We start from the raw sequence: 24,231 nt of genomic DNA, 5'->3' as shown, positions 1-24,231 counted from the left end.
GATTTTTGGAAAATGGCTGCAATGAAACAAAGAGTGAAAAATTTAAAGGGATCTGAATACTTTCCGTACCCACTGTAAGTTGGCTGAGTGTTGCTGGATGAAGTGAAACAAATTTCTTGGGGTGCATTCTCAGATAAAAAGGGATTGAGTTGGGAATTAGTGAAAATTGAAATTAACATGCTCAGTATTGGTGTTGCTGATGGTATCAACCCCTGTCCAATGTGCCCACAGTAAAAAAAATGGTGGTTGGTTAGCAAGCCAGGAGGAGTGTTACCCACACAGATGTTGTTTGCTGCAGGTTTCCACAGCTCAAGGACCCAACGCTTATGGGAACCTGTCCTTGGTGCAGATTGGAAACATATCAGGATATATCGACACACCAGATCCACCCACCATCATCAGCTACCTGCCAGGGCTGCTGTATAAGTTCAGCTGCAGTTACCCACTGGAATACCTCGTCAACAACACACAGCTGGCCTCGTAAGTCTCTCTGCCACTTTTAAATTGGTTTATAATGTTTTAGTGGGTATGCCACAGAGACTTGTTGTTGGTGCTATTAGCTTTGAAAATCTTACAATGTTCTGCCCAACAAGTGGAACTAGCTAATTATTCAGTATCATGCTATGCATTGCAACAGGCGTTTTGCAGTCTTTGTAGGAAATTATTCAGTGCAGTTTTTGTTAACTCTTTATCAGATTAATTATTAGTTTGGAAGGTCATGTTGGATGCAGTAGTTTGTAATGATTTTAATCATGCCAAATGGGTGAACAAAATGAAAGAAACACCTCCAATACATAATTAATACAACACAGTACTGAATTACTGTTAGTTTGTCCCCCATGATGGACAAAATGTGTATAATTTAGAACATTCAAAGACAACACCACTACAAATTGTGCCCTAAAAATAACAATGACCAAGTCTCTGACACAGGGTCAACAAAAAAGACCGTTCTCAGCTTCAGAAAGATTATTACCTTCAGAATGGGCTACTGTTTTATATTTCATTATATTTCACAAATGTTTAAATTAGCTATGAGAAACTTTCAATTTGAGTTGATTCTAGTAGTCCCTTTGGACAGAAGTGGTAGTGTCTAACCGTCCCCGTTGTCGTAAAGATCTTTCTAGCGCATGCCTGCTGATGCTAAAATGCAATATCCACGAGAAGAACGCATGTATTACCCACTGTATAACTGAGTTTTGCGTTACTGGGAGGTCAAATAAAAAAGAAAATTGTAGGCCAACACTGGCTAAAAGGAAGGGGGACATAATTTAATGTAGTTTACTGACGTACAGCCACGTCACGCAATTTAAAGGGATAGAAAGAGAGATATTACATACCTGTCTAGGAGGAAGAGGTCCAATTCAGAATTGGCTTTTTAATCATTTACCATCCTGTAATTGTATTCTGTTGAAAGTTCTACATCTGTCACTCCCTTTCATCTTTTAGTTGTTCTTAATTCAATTTTAGTTTTTTTTGTGATGGTCCTGTAACTAAACAGATAACTTCTAAAATAAAATTAAAATACAATTAGGCCTATGTAAAGAAATCTCCTGCTTCCTTTTACCTGGCTGGATACACTAATACACGCTTTTCCGGTGTTACACCAAAATCTGTGACCCGTCAGAAATAATTTTGTGAGAAAAAAGCAGACCCGGGCAAAGGCAAAATTAAAAACTTTATTCATATATATAAAAAAATCACTGTTAGTCTAATTTGCTGTTACAGGGGTTTTATGATCATCAGATGGCAAATTAAACAGTTTCAGAAACAATTATTGTGTCCACCTCTTGTATTTAAAATGGATCATACCAGTCATAGGATCTGGTGGAAAATAAAATTCCACAATTTTTCAGAGCCTATGCATACAAAAATTCAATTCATATCAATTCAAATGAGCTAAAAATTAGATGAAAATAGAGATTTATGATCAGAAATTTAAATTGAAGATTTTAAAAGGTTGTCTTGACTCTGCCTAGTATGATTCAGATACAGTACATTGTGAAGACAATGTGTATGTCAACAGCTGAATTTGGTAAAGTGCGAAATAAAACTTTGGTTTTGTTCTTCTTTTTTAATATTGTGAAAATTAGCACTTAAAGCAACATTTATACTTAGATCATTATTTTCTCATTTTAAAAAGATTTCCTTTATCGATTAGCTCTGGTGGCAAATTGTAGGAGATAATTGTTTCTTTCATGATAATTGAAATAAAATTATTCATCATCATCTTTGAAGGTCAGCAGCTGCAATCTCAGTGAAGGAAAGCAACGGTACTTTCATCAGTACGCTGAATCTACTGCTTTACAACGTAAGTAAACATCAGTCAATACCTGTTACTTAGCTTTTACACTGGAAACAAAGCTATATACCAAAGTCATACTAAGTCAGCATGCATTAAAGAACATAACCCATACGAAGCTCTACAGCTATTTTAAATGCATCTGCATCTTTTACATCTGTAATGGCAACAATTTCTGAGAATAATGAACCATGTGTGAGATGGGGAGGATCTCAGAGGCTTAGAAACTCTTTTATGCAGCCCAAGTAGGCAGCAAACTACCTCTAATCCTGTAGTTGCAAAAGATTATCATGTCAAACCTTGCTAAAATGACTTGTCAATTTGAACCAAACACCATTAAATGTGGTTGTGGAAACCAGACAATAGATGCAGGGATTCATGAAGTGTGGTGAAACTAAACAAATCACTCTCAACAGGATGAAAGAAATAATCAGAAAATGTGACAAACATGCTGAAATCATATTGTGGTTTATGTACAGGACTCATCATACATTCAGCAGCTGTCCATCCCCATGGCAGGACTGACCCTAAAGACGCGGGTGTTTGCAGCTGTAAAAGCTTCTAACCTGGATAGGAGGTATTCAATCAACATTTTGCCATTCAACCTCACTTTTAGATTAGATTAGATTCAACTTTATTGTCATTACACAGGCAACAAAATGCAGTTTAGGTCTAACCAGACGTGCAATAGCAGCAAGTGCAGGATATACAATGGTTCCATAAGTGCAGGACATGGATATGTACTGAATTAATATAGAGATGAATACTTTTATAATCAGAATTTTACCGATAGACTATGCAAGTCACGTTTAGGCTGCTGGCAAGTAGCTTGTTCCTGGTATTGATTGTGAACTTTGTATAAGTGATCAAACTGGTGGTGTGGAAGAATTTGGCACAGTATCCGTCTCACATTACTTCGAGTTTGCAAGTATTGCATATTGCACTTTCGGGTCTTTTTTTCACCGTGAAAAACATCAAGCTCGTGGACATGTTATTTTAATACATCCATGACATTGCTTTGTCTTCAATTTAGCATGCAAGTCCTGTTACCTCCTGTCCACCTGTTATGAACATGAACAGTACATTACATTACTGTCATGAGTAGTTGGTTTTGGCATTGGCTGCCATGAGACCATAATTATTGTGTCATGAATATTCTTCCTTGACCTTAAAGGTCCAAAATGTAATAAATCCAAAAATGACCCCATTACGTCATCTTGCTAAGTTGAAATACTATCTTTTCTGACAACAATGCTAATGCCAGTATATTCTCCTTTTAAAATTTTCATTCACAGGCTTCTATGACTGTCAATATAGCCTCTAACATTTGCTACTCCACTTTGCTGTGAAGTAATGCCTGGCAATTTGAGACAAGTGTCTAGCAACATTGTTGTGGCGGCTCCTTCAGTGCGCTTTGGAGTTGGGTCTGGCAAAGAGAGACTATGGATGCTCCTGTCTATGCCTGGCAACCTCCGTGAACTTTGAATCTATGGAGGAGCGGGCGGGGAAGACGACTCTCTCCAGTATTTGGAATTTGTACTGCAGTAACTACTTTAAACAATAGCTGTCAGTGATACATATTGCACCTTGAAGAGAAACAATTTTGTCTTGCCATTAAGAAGCCATAAATGTTATGAGACCAGTTTGATGAAAAGCAATACAGTTGAGAGGTGATTTGCGGCGTTTTGGACAGATACCTTTCCTCGTTGTAAGAACCTGCTAAATGCTGCTATCTACGGGGCTGCCACCTCTCACGCATTGGTCGTGAGACACACGCAATTGACTGGTTTCACACGCCACACCCCCGATTTCTCACGCTGAAGTGTCAACACGGTCGGTCAAAATCCTGAAAGATGAGTTTATCTATAGATCTACCTGTTGAGCCACTCGTGATCGACTAGTTGTGTTTTCAGAGACTGTGAGGGGGTTAAAGCGCCTTCCCTGTCAGTGGAATTTTCGAAATGTCGCAAACCGAAAACCTTTTTTTTTTCACAAGCCATCCCAGGTGCATTTCCCCGGCTACAGGTATGTGCTCTGAGTATTACAGACCCGTCGATCGTTTTGTGTCGACTCTCTCTGTAACAATAGAGGTGAGCAGCGCGGCTGGTAAGCGTAGCATCTTCAGTTCATCTTAGTGGACTCCCTCTGCTGACAGTGACGCGTTGCATCTGTGCGTAGACCTCTGATAATGAGCAGCGTACAGCCACCTTTAAAACTTTGTCAGAGACCCAAATGGGCCTTTGTGTCTCTGCAACGGTCTGAATGAGATCCACCATATCAACAATGACACACACAGCAGACTATATTACAACTCTCCAAATCTTGGACAACAGAGATGGGATGAGTTATATTAAGAATGTGCAAAAATTTGTAAACATTAGCAGAAATCTGATGAAACACATCTGAGCTATACTGTACTATATATACGATACTGCAACGTTGGGCCACTACTTTGCTTCTCTAACCTCAGTGCATCTCTAGATGTACATTGTTGTCGTAAACTGTAAATAATTCATTCAATGTTTCTTAAAATGAACAAATAGTCTTTATTTTCCCCAAAAAGTAAATACAGTAAGTGGGGCACACAGGATAAAGGCCAAACATTACTGAGCCTTGGCACAAAGGTTAAAGGATTAGAATTGATGTAAATCACTGGTTCTCATTCTTCTGAATTTCAGTGGCCTTAGTTGATCCCTCAACATCAATTTAACGTTGGGTCTCTGGTCCCTACATCAGGCATTGACCCCTGGACCTGTTCACCACAGACCCAAATCTTCTCAGCTGTTGCTGACATATGCTACTGTCTCTTCACGTGGTTTATTATGTTTGGCACATTGTCTGGGTCAGTTCTTATATTAAAAGTTAATAATGTAATGTAAATAAAAGTAATGTAAATGTAAATAATGTAAATGCCCTAATTCCTGTTGATACTACAACAATACAAAGGCTCTTAACCCTACAGTTTTGCACATATCATGTAAGACTTGATTTTGCAATTTTTGGACAAAATATCTCCAGAAAGTGCCATTTAATGGTTTATTTTTTAATTTTCAGGAATTGCTGCGTACGCAGCAAAATTTGGGTTGCCCCCCCCCCCCCCAAATCTCACTCCAAAGTTTTCGGAAAAGTTGGCAGCTCTGTAACTATATTTAGCTGCAGTTAACAAACTTATACTGACCAAAGTTGGTGAAAGAGTTATTTAGCTGATGTGATCTTACCTAGCTACTGCACATGTGCGACTCCCAACAAATATGGTATAGAAGTGTGATGTCTCATTCTGTAGCTAAAACAGAAACCCAAACATAGAGGGTGAAAAGAGGATCTGCAGCAATGTGCAGTACAACAGAAATATGTTTTTTTGAATATGAAACCATGTAAACCTATTCTGGTACAAACTCAAAATACAATCATGAACCTGAAAATGAGTATAATATGGACGCTTTAAATAATATATGGCATCTTAATGTCAAGTCCAAATTGTTTCCTTTCACATGAGCTCAAGGAAATGCTCATGACACAATTATAATGGTCTTATGACAGTCAATGTCACGGACAACCACTTATGACACTTTAATGCAATGTTAAAGGTAAATAATTTCTTTAAGTTTGATACTAAGGTCTGCTTTGACATATTTGTTATTATTAAGTCTTGCTTATTGTCAAATTTGAACTGTAACAATCCCACACAAGAAAAAGGCAGCACAGAGACTAAATACACAGGGTTGACAAGGGCTAACCAGGAAGAGGTGACTCAGCAGGTGAAACATATCAGGGATGGGCAGAACATTTTAAAAAAGGCTATGGAGAAAAGACAGATTTCAAAATAAAACAAGAAACAACACAAAAACCATTAGGAGGAGGGCCAAGCAAAAAACTCAAAAAGAAGATCCAAGGAGGGCAAAAGAAGAACAGAAATAATATGCTGCAACTGTTTACAGCAGGGCTCTGGAACTGAAGACCGTACAATTGGGGACAATGGAGCTTGGGTACTGACGTGCTCAGCTAGTGATGGGGTCAGAGGCTGCGGAAGCGACAAAGGCAAAAAAAAAAACTGGAAGACGAGCAGGTTGGCAAAGGCGAAACCCATCTGGCGGCTGAACAGGACGTCTAAGACCCTCGGGTGGCGGGTGATGAAGGCAAAACCCTTCTAGCGGCCAAACAAGACATCGAAGAGCCTCAGTTGGACGACGGTAAAGGTGAAACCCCTCTGGCGGCCGAATAGGATGGCAAAGGCGCACACCATCTGGAAGCCAAGCAAGACGTTGAGGACTCATAGGGTGAGGTCGAGATCCCTCTGGTGACTGGTGACGAAGGAGAGACCCCTCTGACAACTGGCGGCAAAACCCCTCTGGAGGCCGGCGGAGAAGATGAAAACCCTCAGGCAGCCGAGCCTGAAGGCAGAATCCCTTTGGCGACCGGCGGTGAAGGCGATACCCCTTAGGTGGCCGAGCAGGACAGCAAAGGCACACACCTTCTGGAGAACAAGCAAGACCTTAGGGGACCAGCGACAAAGGCAAAACCCCTCTGGAGGCCGGCAGCAAAGGCAAGATCCCTCTGGTGGCTGGCAACAAAGGACAGACCCCTCTGGCGACCGGCAGCAAAACTCTGGAGGCCAGCAGTGAAGACAAAACCCTAAGGGGGCTGAGCACAAAGGCGCAATCCCTTTGATAACCAGCAGTGAAGGCGGTAGGAGTCTATGTGGCACTGAACAACATTGTTGGGGAAACAAGTAAGGGCTGCACTATACAAATGTGTTTCCTAGGAGATGGGGTTGTAATGTCACATTATGTTGTGGTTATGTATATTTCTGTTTCTGTTATTTCTCGATGTTTCGGTACTGTGGTACCACTGCAGTACATGTTGGATCTCTTTTGGTATATCCCTGGTGTTTGTTTAATAAATCTTCAACACAAACTTTCTCCTGCCTGCCTGCCTTGTCTCTGCATTTGGGTCCTCTAATGTGTCTATTTTCTTTACTTTCATGTTCCAGAAGAGGTAGCCAATGTGCCACCAAAGTGTCTGAGTAGCCCGTTACATGATCTCATTTGCTTTTAAATCCACAAGTTTAGAATTTACTAATCTTTCACTTCAAATAGATGGAACGTTCTAATGGACTATTGTTACACCACGCCCTCTGGAAACCCTAACGATGACCTCCGCTATGACCTTTTCTTTAGGTAATTCAAATTCACTCAAAGATCTATGGTTTTGTTCAGTTCTTACATTTTTGTTACTCTTCTTTTAATGTTACTTTCTAATTTTCCCTCCCTGAGCCAGTTGTGAAAAAGACCCCCAGACTGCCGTCTTTGAAAATGGGAAGAGCCAAATGGGCCGCTTTGCCTTTGAAGTATTCCGCTTCGTAAAGCACAAGAACCAGAAGATGTCCACCGTCTTCCTGCACTGTGTCACCAAACTGTGTCGAGCAGATGACTGTCCAATGCTCATGCCAGTGAGATTATAACAAAGGACACTTTCGCACGTAACATGACAAACTATTAGGATAAAATATAACGTATTTTCAATATTTCTCTTCCCATCTACAGCTTCATTTCATGAGGGAAGCCTGTGACAAAGTGACTTCAAATAGCAAAAATTTACTCGTACACAACAAAAGAAGTAGTGGACAGTGACTAAGTACATCTACTCAGCTATTGTTCAAGTATAAATTTAAGGGGCTTGTTCTTGACAATTTTCAGTTTTATACTCTACATTTCTGAGGGAAATATTGTACTTTCTACTTGTGTGTGTTGCAGATTGAGGATTTACATACAAATCCTTTTCTTATCTTATTAAATATTATGTATTTTTATGGATTAAATTACCCAACAGTATGTAAAATTGTGAGCATTAGCTTTACCTCTACTATCTAAATTAAAATTATTCTTATATCAGTAATAATAATCAAATAATAAACAAAATATCAATATAACACTGCATCATTCTGTATGAATACTTCTACTTTATCTATCTATTATTACATTTTGCTGTTTATACTTCTGTACTTAAATAAGAATATGAATGCAGTATTTGTAATAGAGTTTCTTTACATTGTTGTAAAGGATCTGAATGCTTCTTCCACAATTGATACCCATACATTATCAATTACCAAGTCAGACTGCAATCACAATGCCAAAACAATTTCTTTTCAATTAAAAATTTCTATTTCAGTATTGATAGCATTAGTAATTAGCCACAGGGTCTATATTACCTTGAGGTGTTAACTGACATGCTGAATATTAACAGTCACATATCATGCAATTTGATGCAGCTTAAGAACTAAATTGTATTTAAATTTATTTAGATTGATAGCTTCACAAGTTTTTGTCATACAAGCATGAGGAAAATATTGACGTAAACCTTATAATATGAAATCCACTGCCAAATAATAAAACTTTTCACATTACTTGTCACTGCAGGTAACATTCCACAGGAAGAGAAAAAACCCAGTCACCCAATCTCTATCTTTATTTAATCTCTATTCACATGCCGATTAGTTTTGGTATTGCAGGACAATCTATCTCATATCAGCCAACAAACCAGCTAAAACGCCATGCAGGTTCAAGCATTATTGATTTGGAGACAAACTTTTGCATTTTAGAGACTAAAGGAATTCTACAGCAATGTCCACACTTGTGTTGAGTATAATAACGCACACATGAACTGTAGGGAAGCTAAGTTGACAACTAACATTGTAGCCTAGTAAGTGCAATAAATCTTTTGTGAGCAACAAGCTAATACTTTATCGATACACCTGTTTAACAGGCATACACATGTAGAATGTAGCATTTAAATCCTCTCTGTCTGCATGTAGTCTCTCATCGTCAAAGTTTTAAACAATCACAGCGGGCTACTCTGCTTGTTAGTACAAGCTAAAATGAAAGTGTCTGTATCTAGTCTGTTTATTTTAGTTTACAAAGATTCTTCAAATTTGCCTTGTATTTTACCTGACTTATTTAGTGAATAGTACTATAAAAAGATCCTATGTTTTACAGTGGACATCTGTTAAGTGAGAAGGTAAAACCTTTTTGTTTATGCTGCATTTGGCTGAACGTTCAATGCCCTTTGTATCATGCAGTAAGCGCTTCAGCATGGTTTTTCTCACTATCAAAACAGACGACAAACTTTTAGATAGTATGTTCTCCGTAGGAGATGACATAGGAAATTACATCTTGTACATAGGAAATAACATCTCATACATAGGAGATAAACTGTTGGTTCTATTTCGTATACGCTATTGGGTTTATTCCTTTGCGCATGCGCAGTTTTGAAGATTTTCTTTCCCTTCCTTGCGTCCAGCACGGGCCTCAACTACGTCCGCGTTTACTGTATATGTACATAGCGGACCCGTTGTTCGTCTCCCACTTTTTCTTCACTTATGCAGTAGGAAGACAAGAATTCCAGTGGTGCTCGCGTCTGCCGAGCTCTGGAGCCCCCCTCTTCGCGGGGCCCACTCTGGCTGTGCTTCAAAGAGCTTCGGCCATTTGCGCCCCGGAGCCGCCCTCTTCACGGGCCCCACTCTGGCTGCGCTTCACAGAGCTTCGGCCATTTTTGTGGAGGCGGCTTTCTCCCAGCACGGGAAACTGAAGGCTCCCGTCTCTCGCTATGCCCCGTTTACTCGGGCTCAAGGCGACACGGATACGGGGATTCCCAGGGGCTGGCGGCAAGAACAGCGTAGCCCACCGCCATCCTCACCCGGATCACGCCGCCCACGGTGGCGCTGTCCAGGGTCATGGCTTGGCAGACTGGCCCAGCAAAACACCTGGTTTCATGTGGTGCATGTAAACGGCGCTGCAGCCGCTACAGATAAGGGGCATCCGAGTCCTTTTTATTTGGACGATCTGCTCATTCTAGCCCCCTCTCTGGGTCAAGCGGCGCTGCACACTCTACAGGTTCTGCAGCTGCAAACGCTGTTTTTTGACATAATTTGACGAAATAGCGCTCTGGTCCCCGCACAATCGATGGGTTATCTGGGCGTGGACATAAACTCGGTCACCAGGAGGGCAAAGTTGTCAGCACCAAGACAGGACGCCCTGACCTCTGGTGTCCCGCTTTGGGCCACACACGACAGTGTCATCGCTGTCAGTGATGCAGCTCCCTGGCATAATGTCTACGTGACACACGGTGGTTCCCCTGGGTCTCCTCCACATGAGTAAAGTCCAGAGGAGGTTTCTTCACCAACAACTCAATCACATTCGCCACAAATGGCGAATTCTGTCCGTCCCTTATTCCCTCCGGTCAGACCTGGCATACTAAGGGAATCCCAAGACCCTGTCTTCAGGGGTTCCCCAGGGCAGAGTGACGTCATATGTGACGGTGTACACAGACGTGTCCCTCACTGGCTGGGGAGGGCTGTGTGAGTCACAGGTGATGGGAGGGGACTGGCCTCCTCCCCCCACATAAGCTACCTTGAGCTGTCCATGGTGTTGAAACACTTCACCCCGGCGGCGACGGGGAGACACGTCGTCGTGCGGACCGGCAACATCACGGCGGCAGTATTCATATACCGCCAGAGCGACCTACGCTCAGCCCAGCTGTCGGAAATAGCCAGACGCCTCCCGGTGTGGGTGCACAGTCACCTGCTGTCTCTCAAAGCAGTGTAGACCTATACCCCGAGGTTTTTCGAAACGGGCGGCCGTCCTGATGTTGAGGGGAAGGTGGCTCCTACTTCAGCATGCGGGACAATCCTCCCCTATATGTTTTTCCTCCGATCCCTCGCCTCCTGGAGCGCATCCAGGGGGAGAATCGGTTCCCAACCCTTGTTCAGCTGCTGGTGCCCCCCTAACAAATTCCGTGGAAGAGAGACGCACTGTCGCAGCTGACCAGCGCGATCTGTCACCCCCCCAGGCACTTTTTGGGCTGGTTGCTGAGCGGGAATGCTTACAGAGACTAGGCTCCCCCCCCTGCCGTGGTGCGCACCATCCAGGGCTCCAGAGCCCCTTCTACCATAGCATTTTACGCAGGGCGCCGGCCTGCCTTCCAGCGCTGGCGCACAGGGAGGGATGCGGATCCCACATCGTGTCCCCTGCCTCTCGTGTGACGTATCTCCAAACTCTGGTGGATAGCGCTTTGGCTCCATCTACTGTCAAGCATACGCAGCTGCCCTCTTATCCTACCAAGAGGACTGCAGTGAGAGGGCAGTTTTTGCCCATCCCCAGGTGAAGCGTTTCTGAAGGGGGTTGGGCATAAAAAAAAAACTGGCTGTTCGACCCCTCACCCCCCTAGGGGACCTAGCTCTGGTGCTCCGGGCTCTGGGGAAGCCCCCCCTTTGGGCCTCTGGCACAGGCATCTCTCAGAATGCTGTCGCTAAAACGCCGCTTCTCTTTGCCCTAACGTCAGCCAAAAGAGTGAGTGATTTATGTACACTGTCGTTTCTCCGTCCTGCCTCTCCATTAGAGGGGACGGGAGCGCAGCCACATTTCAGCCAAATCCCTCTTTCACATCGAAGATTCTAACTAGTTATTTTCGTTCTAGGGTGTTTTTTCCCTTGATGGTTATTTTCCCCCGCCTCATGTCAACGATGCGGAGGTGGCTTCCCACCGGTTATGTCCGGTGCGTGCCCCACCTCAATTCATTTTACGCACGGCAAATATCAGGGAAAACACAGCAGCTGGCCGTGCATTATAGAGAACGCTCTCGAGGCTCTGCCCTCTCATAACAGTGTCTGTCTCATTGGCTGTGCGAGACTTTTACGCGACATCCGAGGGCATGCTAAGAGGGCTGTCGGCGCATGTGGCTCTATTTAAAGGCATGGCAGCCGACATCTGCGCGGCAGCCCCCTGTGCTTCCCCGTGCCCTTTCATTCGCTTCTATGTGCGAGATATGTCTGAACATGTGTATATGTTCTTTCAACAATCAACAACGTGTAATGCTGCGTTGGATGTGCGTTATGAGGACAGGAAGCGGATGCCCGATTGTTACCAATCTGCCGCTGCAGTCACACCCTGCTGTCTTCACCTCGCCTGTTTTGGGCGCATTGTGAGACGCAGTTTCTTGTAGTTTCATAACCATGTTACTTCCAGGCACCCCTATGCCACGTAGTGGTGCCGCAGCAACCTTGCTCTGCTGTCTCACCTCTCCCGTTTTTACATACATTGTCATATCCTGTTACATGCACGGAGATAATGATGTCACTCCGTTGCACGCATCATTTATTTTCGCCTGCGTATGGTCCTCCCTCGGACCTTGCAGGGTCAATCACGCACAATTCCCATTACTCATTGAACTACTGCCATCATATTGCGGGCCTTATGAACTGTTCAGGCCGTGACATTAGCATGGCAGGCTTTATCAGAAGAATGACTCTGATTAAGCCTCTGTACATTGTTGTTGGGAAAATGTGGTCTATGTTCGGCTTGGGGGCCCTGTGCCGCAGGTGGCATTGACTACATCAGCTTCGCCCTAACCCAATAGCGTAGCCCTTAGTGGGCGAAGCTGTGTACATATACAGTAAATGCGGACGTAGTTGAGGCCCGTGCTGGACGCAAGGGCGGGAAAGAAAATCTCAGCCTATACTCATAGAAACTGGAGTTACCTACGTAACTATCGTTTTGGCAAAATTGCCTGCAACAACAACAAAAAATCAACTTGCCTTTCAGAGCATCCATGACTGGGTAAAAAGCTGGTTGGTTAGCTTCAAGTCCAGGGTGTATAAAGAGTCAATGTGGCGGCATGGGCACCACTAGTTTCTGTAGTCCTTTCAGCTGCTGGTAGTGAAGTCCTTCGTTCCTCGCGACTTTGATGATACTAGTCATTCAAGATGAGTGTTGTGACTGTCTCACTGACATCAAAATAGATTGTAGATTATGACCAACTTTAGATCGATCAGACCATTACCATCTCTTGTTGCTTGGAATCCCAGGCTAGAGGCGGAGGGATGCTCTCATAATGGGCCTGCAAGGCTTCTTAGGTCAGTCACTTGACTTTGTTGTTATAAGAGAATAGGTAGAATGATGGCATCATTCAAAGTGAAGATTAAGGTGAGGTTATTGTTCGGTCAAATAGATCATTGGTTCTCAAAGTGGGTTCCCTGAAGGTGTTCCAGGGAGAACCACATACAAAAATGACAGTTACTTTACAAACTAACTAAACTAAACTAAATTTTAAAATGTCATGGAGTAGAAATGGGAACATAATGCATTAGGATTGTCTTTAAATCACCACGAGACACATTTAGTGTTTGCTATTTTCATTCATATATTACATTTAATATGACAATATAGCCAAAAAGCACAGAAATACATTTAGAAAATAAATTTATTAATGTAAAAGGCAAACATTAATGGGTCATATTAACCATCCAGTATATGTCTTCTTATCATGAGAACATGCAACACTTCAGTGGGGTTTGAATCTAACACCATGTCTCTCTTTGATGGCATTGCCTTGCTTTTACCATTTTTCATAGATCTGTGGCAGCAGAAAAAAGAGAGAGGTCTCAGAGGACAAGGAATCAAACGCTGCATCTGGAAATGCTGTCCTGACTGCTGGGCCTATCATCACTCGTAGTGGTACAATTAAATAATACTCCTCCTCTGTTATTCTTTTTCTTCAGTGTCTGTTTCCCACCAAACACTCTTATTTCCATGACATGATTCACTACTGTCTACTGCCTGAGGAGCCTTTTATTCCTATCTGAAACACAATACAGAAGCTAATTTATTTCTTCAAAATGTACAATTCTTCTTCTCTGCTCTGATTTCTAACAATTCCACAACTTATTAGATATGTTAGAAGGTACTCAAGTGTGTCAAATCCAAAGTCGTTAAAGCGGAATTCCGGTCGATTTTAACACAAAGCTCTGTTGTTTGTAAATTTGGAGTGCTGTCAGTAGCAAGCAAAATGAAAACAATCGGTACTGCCTACACTGAGTTATTCTCCTGCTAGAGTTAGTACCAAAAAAGGGTTAAACAGGATAAGTTTTAAACCTGTTTTTAGCCTCTTAACATGTTCAAAATGTCATTAAAAGTCCCTACCCATGTGCAGTGAATCTGACTACTGTAGATGTGACAGAAAGGCATAAAGGTTGTGTCAATCCATACCTCGGCAAATCATATTTGTTTGTGGAAATAATACATTTTGGAAGACTAGATTGCATGAGTTCGACAATCGACTAGTGTAGACTTCACCATAAAACAGGAAAGAAACAAAGGTATGGATTAACACAACTTTCATGCTTTTCTGTCACATCTACTGCAGTCACATTCACTGTATTCACTTGGAAGGAATCATGGTACATGGGTAGGCACTTTTAATGACATTTTGAACATGTTTTGAGGCTAGAAACGCATTAAAAACTTGGTCTGTTGGGTGCTAATTCTAGCAGGAGGGTAACACGGTGTCAGCAGCACCGATTGGTTTCATTTTCTTGCTACTGACAGCACTACAAATTTATAAACAACAGAGCTACGTGTTGAAATCGACTTGAATTCTCTGTTAACAACAGATGGTGAGAACTGCCTGGGCAACCTAGATAGAGAGTGCCTGAAGTCATCCTGTTGGTTGACTCATGCACTACAAGAAATTAAACCACACCATTGCACAGTAAAGTACGGGACTGATTACAGTATAATGCTGTAACCTTTAAATGCCTTTACTTTTTTTTACAGATGAGACGCCAACCAACAACTCTCAATTGGGTAAGCCTTCACATCCCTTCTAAGTAGAATTACACTTTTAAAGTGGTATTGCCTTTTAATAATATAAAAAGGGAGCCATTCAAAATAGTCAAAACCTTCCAATTAAAGGAAAATGCCTCATATACTCTTCTGCACTATTGTGTGTCATTATTCTGATGTTTGATGTATGTCCTGAGGGATTGCAGTAAGAATCATTTGATATGTGTCAATGGGGTCCTATTCTAAGGATCTAAGTGCAGGGTGTAAAGTGCATAGCCCAGGTGCATTTAGGGCGTGTCCAAATCCACGTTTGCTTGCCGCTTGCCGCATTGCTATCATGATGGTGGATTTGCACCATTGTATATATTTTGCTTTGTAATATTTTGCTTGTGTGCTGCTGCACGTCCCTGTGTGTGTAACAAGCATAGTGTGTGCGTAATGTGCCTAGGAGCATTTTACTAATTTGCTGGTAAAATAAAAATTAAATCTGCGCTGTGGACTTTAGACCAAGTTTTTGTTGGTCAAAGGCGCAATCTCTTCCCGCTGCCTCAAGATAGAAACAAGCTATAAATGCACCTGAACACACCTCCCTGTAAAACCAGCTCGCCCACAGGCGCACAGATGTGCGCAGGTGCATTTGCTATTTAAACAACTTGGGCGCTGGACGGGAAATTGACAACTACATCGGTAGTAAAATAGCTAAGACACTTGCATCGGGCTTTGCGCTGCACTGCACCGGGTGCAAGATAGGGGCCATGGTTTGCATGTCAGTAAAAAGTGAGGAGCTGCATGTTGTTAAAAAGAACTGTGTGGGCTGTAACATTGATATACTAGAACTGACTGAGTAAACTAAAGATTGAAATAAGATGTCATTGAAGATATCCTCCTTCTTGAGGAGTTGAGGAGTCAAGTTTGAATAAACTGTGATTACAAAGTAGATGCAATTAGCCCTTTTCAACAGCAGGAACCAGGGTCTAAATTAAGTTTCTTGGACAATTTTCAGGGACATTTATACCCCAAAAAGTACCTGAACGAAGGGTAGTACTTTCTGAAAGTATAGGAACTTTCAATGTGGGATTTGTAGGGATGACGGATGCTGATTGGTCAAATACACATGGCACAGCTGCTTTAACTTCCCAGAAAACATGGACCAATAAAGGGATAACTAAGGGGTCTTCACACCTGCCCCATTAAATGTGGTTGAATGGCACAATAGTTGGCTTTCCCCCTTGGTGTGGTTTGTCTGGGCTGGTGGGAATGCAGCAAAAATGATGTGCACCAAAAGCATACCAAACATGTGTACCGAGACCTGATCTGATGTCTGAAACTATGTCTGAAAATAATTTAAATTAATTGACTTGGTTTGACTATGGATATGCAAGAAATATGCACTGGTCCAGAACACAGGACCTTCTTCCTCTATTTACTTCCTTGCTCCTGCCCCAGACACATCTGACCAATACAGGGAATTTCTTGCGTGGTTTGTTTTTAGCATTTTGGTTTGCTTTGATTTCTTTTCTGTGCAAAACGAAACCAAACCAAGGGCAAAACGCATAAGGTTTATAGACTCATCAACTGATTCGAACCAGAGCAAATGAAAATCTTTATAATCAAAGTCAAGTCACATGGTTTTGATCCGGTCTGTTGTTATCCAAAATCTGACAAAATCTGAAAGCACCTTGCACCATGTTCCTTGTATAACATTAGTAACACAGTTTACCCAGGTTATCAAGCAGTTTTTTTATGAAAAGTTTGTGGAGACGTTTAAAAAATCAAATTATATTAAATCTTGAGGTTTTAAATGGTTTTCGTGCACTTTGACAAATTTGACGAAAAGGCGATTCTGGCAACACAACGAACACTTGTTTCTTCAGCCTGCAGCAGCAAACCACTTTGACGCTCATCTGGTAAATCTTCAGAGCACTATAAAGTAAGTAACGTTATCTTATTTTCATTAAATGCATGTTTGAATCATGCAAAAACTTAACTGGCAAAGAATTGTAAGGTATAGGCAATGTAATTTACTTGAAAGTGGCTTACTAGCTAATGTGTTAGACATCTGTGTAAAGTCGATGCTAACAATGCTAGCTCGTCAGCTAGTGTAGCACTGCTGCTGGTGAGCATGTCATGCTACCAGCCACACATCACTGAGAGTATCCACTTTGCCTCCTACTGTGTGAGACTGAGCTTGAGCCAAGTCACCATGTCATAAGTTTATTATATTATAAAAAAATGTATTATTATAACTTTCAGTTTGTGTTTTTTTTTAACATAAATAACAGTTGCCCCAGCTTCAACCCGGTCTCACGCCCATGTCGAACATGGTGTTTGTGATGGACAGAATTCAAAATGTGATGGACAAATTTCAAAGTAATATATATGGGAAGCCTATTTTGTGATCACAGAATGATTACGGTAGAGAGCTCTATTGAAAAGCCAAAAAGCTGCGCAGGGCGGTTGGATGGGTGGATGGGTCAAACAACACAGAACTTTCACCCCGGAGTTCCTTTCCAGGTTATTCTTTTCCTAACCACAACCATCCTGTTGTTGTCAGTGTGTCCTGCGTGTGATGATTCCTTTCCCTTTTCCCGGAGCTTTTCGTGCATCCCTGTGGAGGCTGGGGGCATTGAACCTGAGTTGACAATGTTCAAAGTTTCCATTGCTGAAGCTGCGGCGGCGAGCTGTGGTCTAAGGGTCTTAGGTGCCTCAAGGGGCTGTAACCCACGAACACCCTGGTGGACACCAGTGGTCAGGGAAGCCGTCCGACTGAAGAAGGAGTCCTTCCGGCATATGTTATCCCGGAGGACTGCGGAGGCAGTTGCAAGGGGCCGACAGGCCCGAAGGGCTGCAGCCTCTGCCGTGACCTAGCAAAGCAGCGGGTGTGGGAGAAGTTCGGAGAAGACATGGAGAAGGTCTTTCGGTCAGCACCAAGGTGCTTCTGGAAAACTGTTCGCCACCTCAGGAGGGGGAAGCGGGGACTCATCCAAGCTGTATACAGTAAGAATGGCGCTTTGTGGACCTCAACTGGGGAGGTAATAGAGCGGTGGAAGGAGCACTTTGAGGAACTCCTAAATCCAGCTGACACGCCCTCTGAGGCAGAGCTGGAGGATGATGGGGGATTGTCGTCAATTTCCCTGGTGGAAGTCGCTGAGGTAGTCAAACAACTCCACAGCGGCAAAGACCCTGGGATTGATGAGACCCGTCCAGAAATAATGAAAGCTCTGGGTGTGGAGGGGATGTCTCAGTTGACACGCCTCTTTAACATTGCGTGGAAGTCTGGGACGGTACCTAAGGATTGGCAGACCAGGGTGGTGGTTCCTCTCTTCAAAAAGGGGGACCAGAGGGTGTATGCCAATTACAGGGGTGTCACACTTCTCAGCCTCCCTGGTAAAGTCTACTCCGAAGTGCTGGAAAGGAGGGCTTGGCCGATAGTCGAACCTCGGATTGAAGAGGAACAATGCGGATTCCGTCCTGGCCGTGGAACAACGGATCAGATCTTCACTCTCGCATGGATCTTGGAGGGGGCCTGGGAGTATGCCCAACCAGTCTACATGTGTTTTGTGGATCTGGAGAAGGCGTATGACTGGGTCCCCCGGGAGAAATTGTGGGAGGTGCTGCGGGAGTATGGGGTGAGGGGGTCCCTTCTCAGGGCCATCCAATCTCTGTATGACAAAAGCGAGAGCTGTGTCCGGGTTCTCGGCAGTAAGTCCAGGTGAGGGTTGGCCTCCGCCAGGGCTGCGCTTTGTCACCAGTCCTGTTTGTAATATTTATGGACAGGATATCGAGGCGTAGCCGGGGCGGGGAGGGGTTTCAGTTTGGTGGGCTCAGAATCTCATCGCTGCTTTTGCAGATGATGTGGTCCTGATGGCGTCATCGGTCTGTGACCTTCAGCACTCCCTGGATCGGTTCGCAGCAGAGTGTGAAGCGGCTGGGATGAGGATAAGCACCTCTAAATCTGAGGCCATGGTTCTCAGCAGGAAACCGATGGAGTGCTTTCTTCAGGTAGGGAGTGAGTCCTTACCCCAAGTAAAGGAGTTTAGGTACCTTGGGGTCTTGTTCGCAAGCAAGGGGACAATGGAGCGTGAGATTGGTCGGAGAATCGGAGCAGCTGGTGCGGTATTACATTCCGTTTATTGCACCGTTGTGACGAAAAGAGAGCTGAGCCAGAAGGCAAAGCTCTTGATCTACCGGGAAATTTTCGTTCCTACCCTCACCTATGGTCATGAAGGCTGGATCATGACCGAAGGAACAAGATCAAGGGTACAAGCGGCCAAAATGGGTTTCCTCAGGAGGGTGGCTGGCGTCTCCCTTAGAGATAGGGTGAGAAGCTCAGTCATCCAAGAGGAGCTCAGAGTAGAGCCGCTGCTCCTTCGTGTCAAAAGGAGCCAGTTGAGGTGGTTCGGGCATCTGGTAAGGAGGCCTCCTGGGCGCCTCCCTAGGGAGGTGTTCCAGGCACGTCCAGCTGGGAGGAGGCCTCGAGGAAGACCCAGGACTAGGTGGAGAGATTATATCTCTAACCTGGCCTGGGAACGCCTCGGGATCCCCCAGTCGGAGCTGGTTGATGTGGCTCTGGAAAGGGAAGTTTGGGGTCCCCTACTGGAGCTGCTGCCCCAGCGATGGAGGGACTTTGAAATTCGTAATCAGCAAACAAAAATAATGACATTAATGTGAGCTGTACAGTAATCAATAGATTAAATAACATGACTATTTCAGGAACTGCCATCGGCTGAGCCTGCCTATGGCCCCCCAGTGGCTAGAAATAATGATAGGTGTAAACCAAGCCCCGGAAATCCTGCCCCACCTTTGAGAAAATTAAAGCTGAGATGGGCCGAGCTGGAATCTTCCCCTTATGATGTCATAAGGGGAAATGTTCCCTCCCCTTTCACCCCTTTTTCCCAACCAGAGAATTCAGCTCGCCCATGAGAAAGAGAGAGACATCAAGGCTTGCAAACAAGCAAAGCATGTTGTGCAAATCTTATCTACTGGCTTAACCTCTGTGGATAGATTCTGAATGCAGTGGCAAAATCTCGGAGAACAGAGGATTGGTTCAAGGTTAGCTCGAACAGATAAATCTTCAAAAAGCAAAACATTGTTACAATTTATGATACAAATTAAAACAGATGAGAGAGGCTTTGTTCAGTTCAGTTTCCACGGAATGGAATGTAACATATTTACCACATTGTAACGACAATGTTTGAATTGTCTCTGAAATGGATAAAATCTTCTGACCTTCAACATTTATATCCACAGATTGCTTATTTGGTGTGACTTGGAGGAAAATCCCTGAGAGACTACCCTGACTATCCGCAGACATATGTACCGTATGTATTTACAAAAATAAAACATTTTCAATTATCAAGTTTCTTATGGATAATCAATTTAAACAATGCAACATAAAAACCATCAGTCCCACATCTTGTGATAACCATCCTGTTGCTTTCCTCTTGTTCTGTGTTTTACATTGGTTGTCTTTATGCTATTTTAGGTTGTTCAAAAACAGTCTGATGGCAGGGATTTACATGAAGGGAACCACAATCAAGATGGCCTGTGGGGCACGGATCCCACCCACCATTAACTTAAGCGCCCTGCCTTTTATAGCTCCATCAGTTTCATATGTGCACATCAGTTTCACCCTCCGCAGAAACTCGTGGATGGACTCATCTTCATCACTCCTCACCTCTCTCCTTATTACACGTATTGCAGTGTCCGCAGATTGACTGCTAAATCTTTAACTCCTTTTTATTCTCCTCATCTGCTAAACACGTTGAGCCTTTTTGTGGTTGTTTGCATGTCTTGTTTAGAAGGTGGTGTCCGGTGTGGTGTCTTGTAGTGTTCCCATTTTTTATTGTATAGTTTTGCATCCCTCTGACACACACTTTTATTAATTACACAATTAGTTTCACAATCTACTGTTGGAAATGGCTGAGTTAAACATAAGTATTTTAGAAGAGAATTTGTCTATGTTGCCTTATTTCCTGCTTTTAACTGGTTCCAACCTTATTTGTCCGACAGAACCTTCTCAGTACTGCTTGGCAGCTCCTAATATGCACTTGTGGAGTGCCATAAGGTTCTATTCTGGGTCCAGTCCCTTTCTCACTTTACATGTTTTCATTTGGTCAATAAATGCATAAACATAATAGGCTTGTAATAATAGGCAAGATGAGCCAGGTTACATGGCAGTAAGATTTGTGTCCGACTTGATCCCGTCTTGCTCTGACATCACGTATACATGGGCAACGATAATCTCACAAGATCAAGCCGGCTACAGGTTTGAGACGTAGGCATCGCAGTTGCTTTTCACAAGACTGCAAGACCCAGGCGGACCCAGAGCATGCTGGCAAACACCGGCCTCTCTGCTGATTTAACAGCTTATTGGTTTAGAATTGACTCAAAATTATGACGTTTTATATAAACATATAATTGTTTTTGAATCTGAGGGATTTTAACTGGTATTTGTCTGATTTAAAGGCTTATTCTTCACAGAACACATTTTCTGTGGATGATATTGAAGTTTGGAAGTCAGAAAGACTGAATCTATTCAGACCATCGATCAAATACAGTCTGTTGTTTATTAACATCAGCAACAGATCATTTAGATTAGATCCAGAGCATTTTCACAAAAACGTGTAATAATAATAATAATAATAATAAATTGAATTTGTATAGCGCTTTTCCCAAGCTCAAAGTCGCTTAACAGAGTAGAGACAGTGTTTAAAAAAAATAAAATAAAAAAAAATAAAAAACTAAGGATAGGCAGAACAGAAAAGATGGGTCTTCAGACAGGACATAGGAGTGTAATATTAAAAACAACTGGAGACTTGTGTATTAGCTGATACATGGGTTGGGTAACACTTCATTAAATCAGAATCAGACTACAGTGTTTCTGTCACTTCCTGTTAAGCCCGAAGACTGCAGGAATCGGCTGGAAACTGTCCTTTACTTCAGCTTTTTGTCACCGCCCCTGGCTGCTGACGCCTGCACTCATCCACTTTACGGACGAGGCGAAGTTCATCTCAAATGATTCTAACGTATCCTATCACTGTGGATGACACTCAGTTGTACATACCAATTATTTCTAATGACCCAAATAGACTCATTTCCCTGCATTATTAGCTTGACAAAATTAAAGACTGGATGCATCAAAATGAGTTGCAACTCATTAATACCAAAACAGAGGTTTTACTGATCAGTCCACTCTGTGTACAGTAACTGTAGCACTCAAACTCCAGCTAGGTTCTTTAGCTCTGTATGCTAAACACTCTGCCAGAAAGTAATATTTGACTTAAACCTTACCTTTGAAAGGCAGGTCAAGACAGTCATTCAAGCTTTTCTAGACAATGCTTTTCTTGCAAAGGCTAAATTTAATAGTTGACTTTTTTCAACTTGGTCTTGATTCTAGCAAGGCTCATTAATAAAAGGGAGAAAGGAACTAAACTAGATTACATATGGATGATGTGATGATGTCTTTTAATGACCTTCAGGACTAGGTCAGATCAAAGCTGATACAGGGATGACAGTCAAGTCTTTCATGACGTCCTGGAAAAGACGTCAAAATCATCTTCATTTCAGCTGTGATCTGGCAACAATAACAAATAAAAACATCCAATCACCAATGGAGGTGTCTGCATAGGACTTTTTTATTCAACGTGAAGAGGAAGTTTTGAAAAGATGGTAGAAATATGAAAAATAATTTCCTTTGTGTTTGTGCTGCTCTAGCCCATCTGAAAGCTCCAGTGTTTCAGATGAACACAGTGACAAGTGCGCTGATCTCGGGCGTGATCATCCTGGGTGTCATGAGCGTTTGCTTCTTCATCTTCTCCCTGACCCTCCTCAAAGGCAAAAGCGCTCCTGTCAACACCCTGTCTGGACTCCGCAACCCAGCCTTCAACTGAGCACCTGAACCCAACTCAGATACTCTTCCGCAACCGACAATACTAAGCGATGGGCAGACAACATGAGTGTTGTGCATGTAGTCATTTTACAGGAAAATAAAAGCTAAATGTTGATTTAGAAAGTTGTTAACAGGTCTGTACAATGTGCATTAGTGTAGAATATAGCAGAACTTTTTATATGTCGTTCTGTACTTTGTGTTTCAACTATGTGGCAGGCTAGGCCTCAACCTGCAGGTAATTATTTATCATGCAGCTTTGACTCACATAGCGGGAACACTCATAACTTAATTCAATACCTCAGCTATAGAGCTTTCAATTGCAGGGTTTATAATTGTAGGTGAAACACGCACTTCCTTCATAGAGGCCAAAATTTAGGAACACTTCATTGAAAATATAACTTGAGAGAATGAGGGAAACTTTATACAATTAAAAGTTAACACCTTTGATTAAGTAATTAGGTGAACTAACAGAAAGCCTCGGACTTGAGTGTGAAGCTTGAACTTTTCTTGACATAAAATCAAACTTTTAAAAGTATATTTATATAATAATTGGACAATAAAAATATTGCTACATGTCAGAGAGTCTTAATTGACAGGTTCTACCTAAATATGTACTTCACTCACTCTTGAAATAGTTTGTATATGTAATGTGGCAGAAATAAAATGGTTGTTTGATTTGTACATGTACCCAATTTAATTGTGTATAACCTTTCCAAACTGCCATAGATGATATATTCTTAAAATGTACAAATTGTGTACAATTGTGCATATTGCAAATATTTCATTTCGACATGTGATTAAAACTTGCCCAGTGTCATATTTCTAAACATACAGTATGAATTTCCTCACAAACCCAACTGGAGAATTTTAGTCAATAGCAATAGGGGGACAACAATGAGGTCTACAGGTTGTCAGTGCCTTCCAAATGACCCACATGACCAAATTAATAAATAATAATAAATTTTATTTAACAGCGCCTTTCTGGACAAAATATAAATAGGGTAAGAAAGTTCTGCAATATTACAGTACATCCATGTCTTTAGAGTGTTCAAATATGAATTTGTGATCAAATGTTTTTTTTTTATATTCAGAAAACATAACATTCCAAATATTATTTTTTTTCAACGTCAAGTGACGATCAACCAAATTTATTCTAGGTCATTCTAACCCAAGCTTTGGATGTCTTTCAATTATATGTGATGTCATTTTAACCAGTGTTTAAAGTGGAAAAGATAAGTGCTAACCGTAACCCTAACCTGTGTTTGTCTTTGCCATCAGCATTTGTCCAGTGCTTACTCAAACTCTTAAGATATGGAGGCAATTTAGAAAACATTTTGGGCTGAACAGATCTTCTACTCTTGTCCAAGTGATTAACATTACCATTTTAACCTATCATATCCATCATAGACTGCATTTCAGTTTTG

General features: G+C 42.3%; 1 protein-coding gene across 1 annotated transcript in view; it reads left to right on the top strand.

Moving 5' to 3' along the window:
- zpld1a (zona pellucida-like domain containing 1a) overlaps positions 1 to 23,634 on the top strand; it is a 26,094-nt gene extending 2,460 nt beyond the window's left edge. The window contains exons 4-11 of the mRNA XM_034890704.1: positions 299 to 480; positions 2,239 to 2,311; positions 2,782 to 2,879; positions 7,399 to 7,479; positions 7,580 to 7,751; positions 13,707 to 13,809; positions 14,908 to 14,937; positions 22,633 to 23,634. Of these exons, the coding sequence (XP_034746595.1) occupies positions 299 to 480; positions 2,239 to 2,311; positions 2,782 to 2,879; positions 7,399 to 7,479; positions 7,580 to 7,751; positions 13,707 to 13,809; positions 14,908 to 14,937; positions 22,633 to 22,808 (915 nt within the window). The 3' untranslated portion in view covers positions 22,809 to 23,634. The remainder of the gene's footprint in view (positions 1 to 298; positions 481 to 2,238; positions 2,312 to 2,781; positions 2,880 to 7,398; positions 7,480 to 7,579; positions 7,752 to 13,706; positions 13,810 to 14,907; positions 14,938 to 22,632) is intronic.
- The last annotated feature ends 597 nt before the right edge of the window (positions 23,635 to 24,231 follow it).

This window comes from Etheostoma cragini, chromosome 13 (genome assembly GCF_013103735.1).
Source record: "Etheostoma cragini isolate CJK2018 chromosome 13, CSU_Ecrag_1.0, whole genome shotgun sequence".
NCBI classification, from domain to species: domain Eukaryota; kingdom Metazoa; phylum Chordata; class Actinopteri; order Perciformes; family Percidae; genus Etheostoma; species Etheostoma cragini.
The sequence above is the reverse complement of the archived record's forward strand: the minus strand, read 5'-3'. Positions and strand labels throughout refer to the sequence as shown.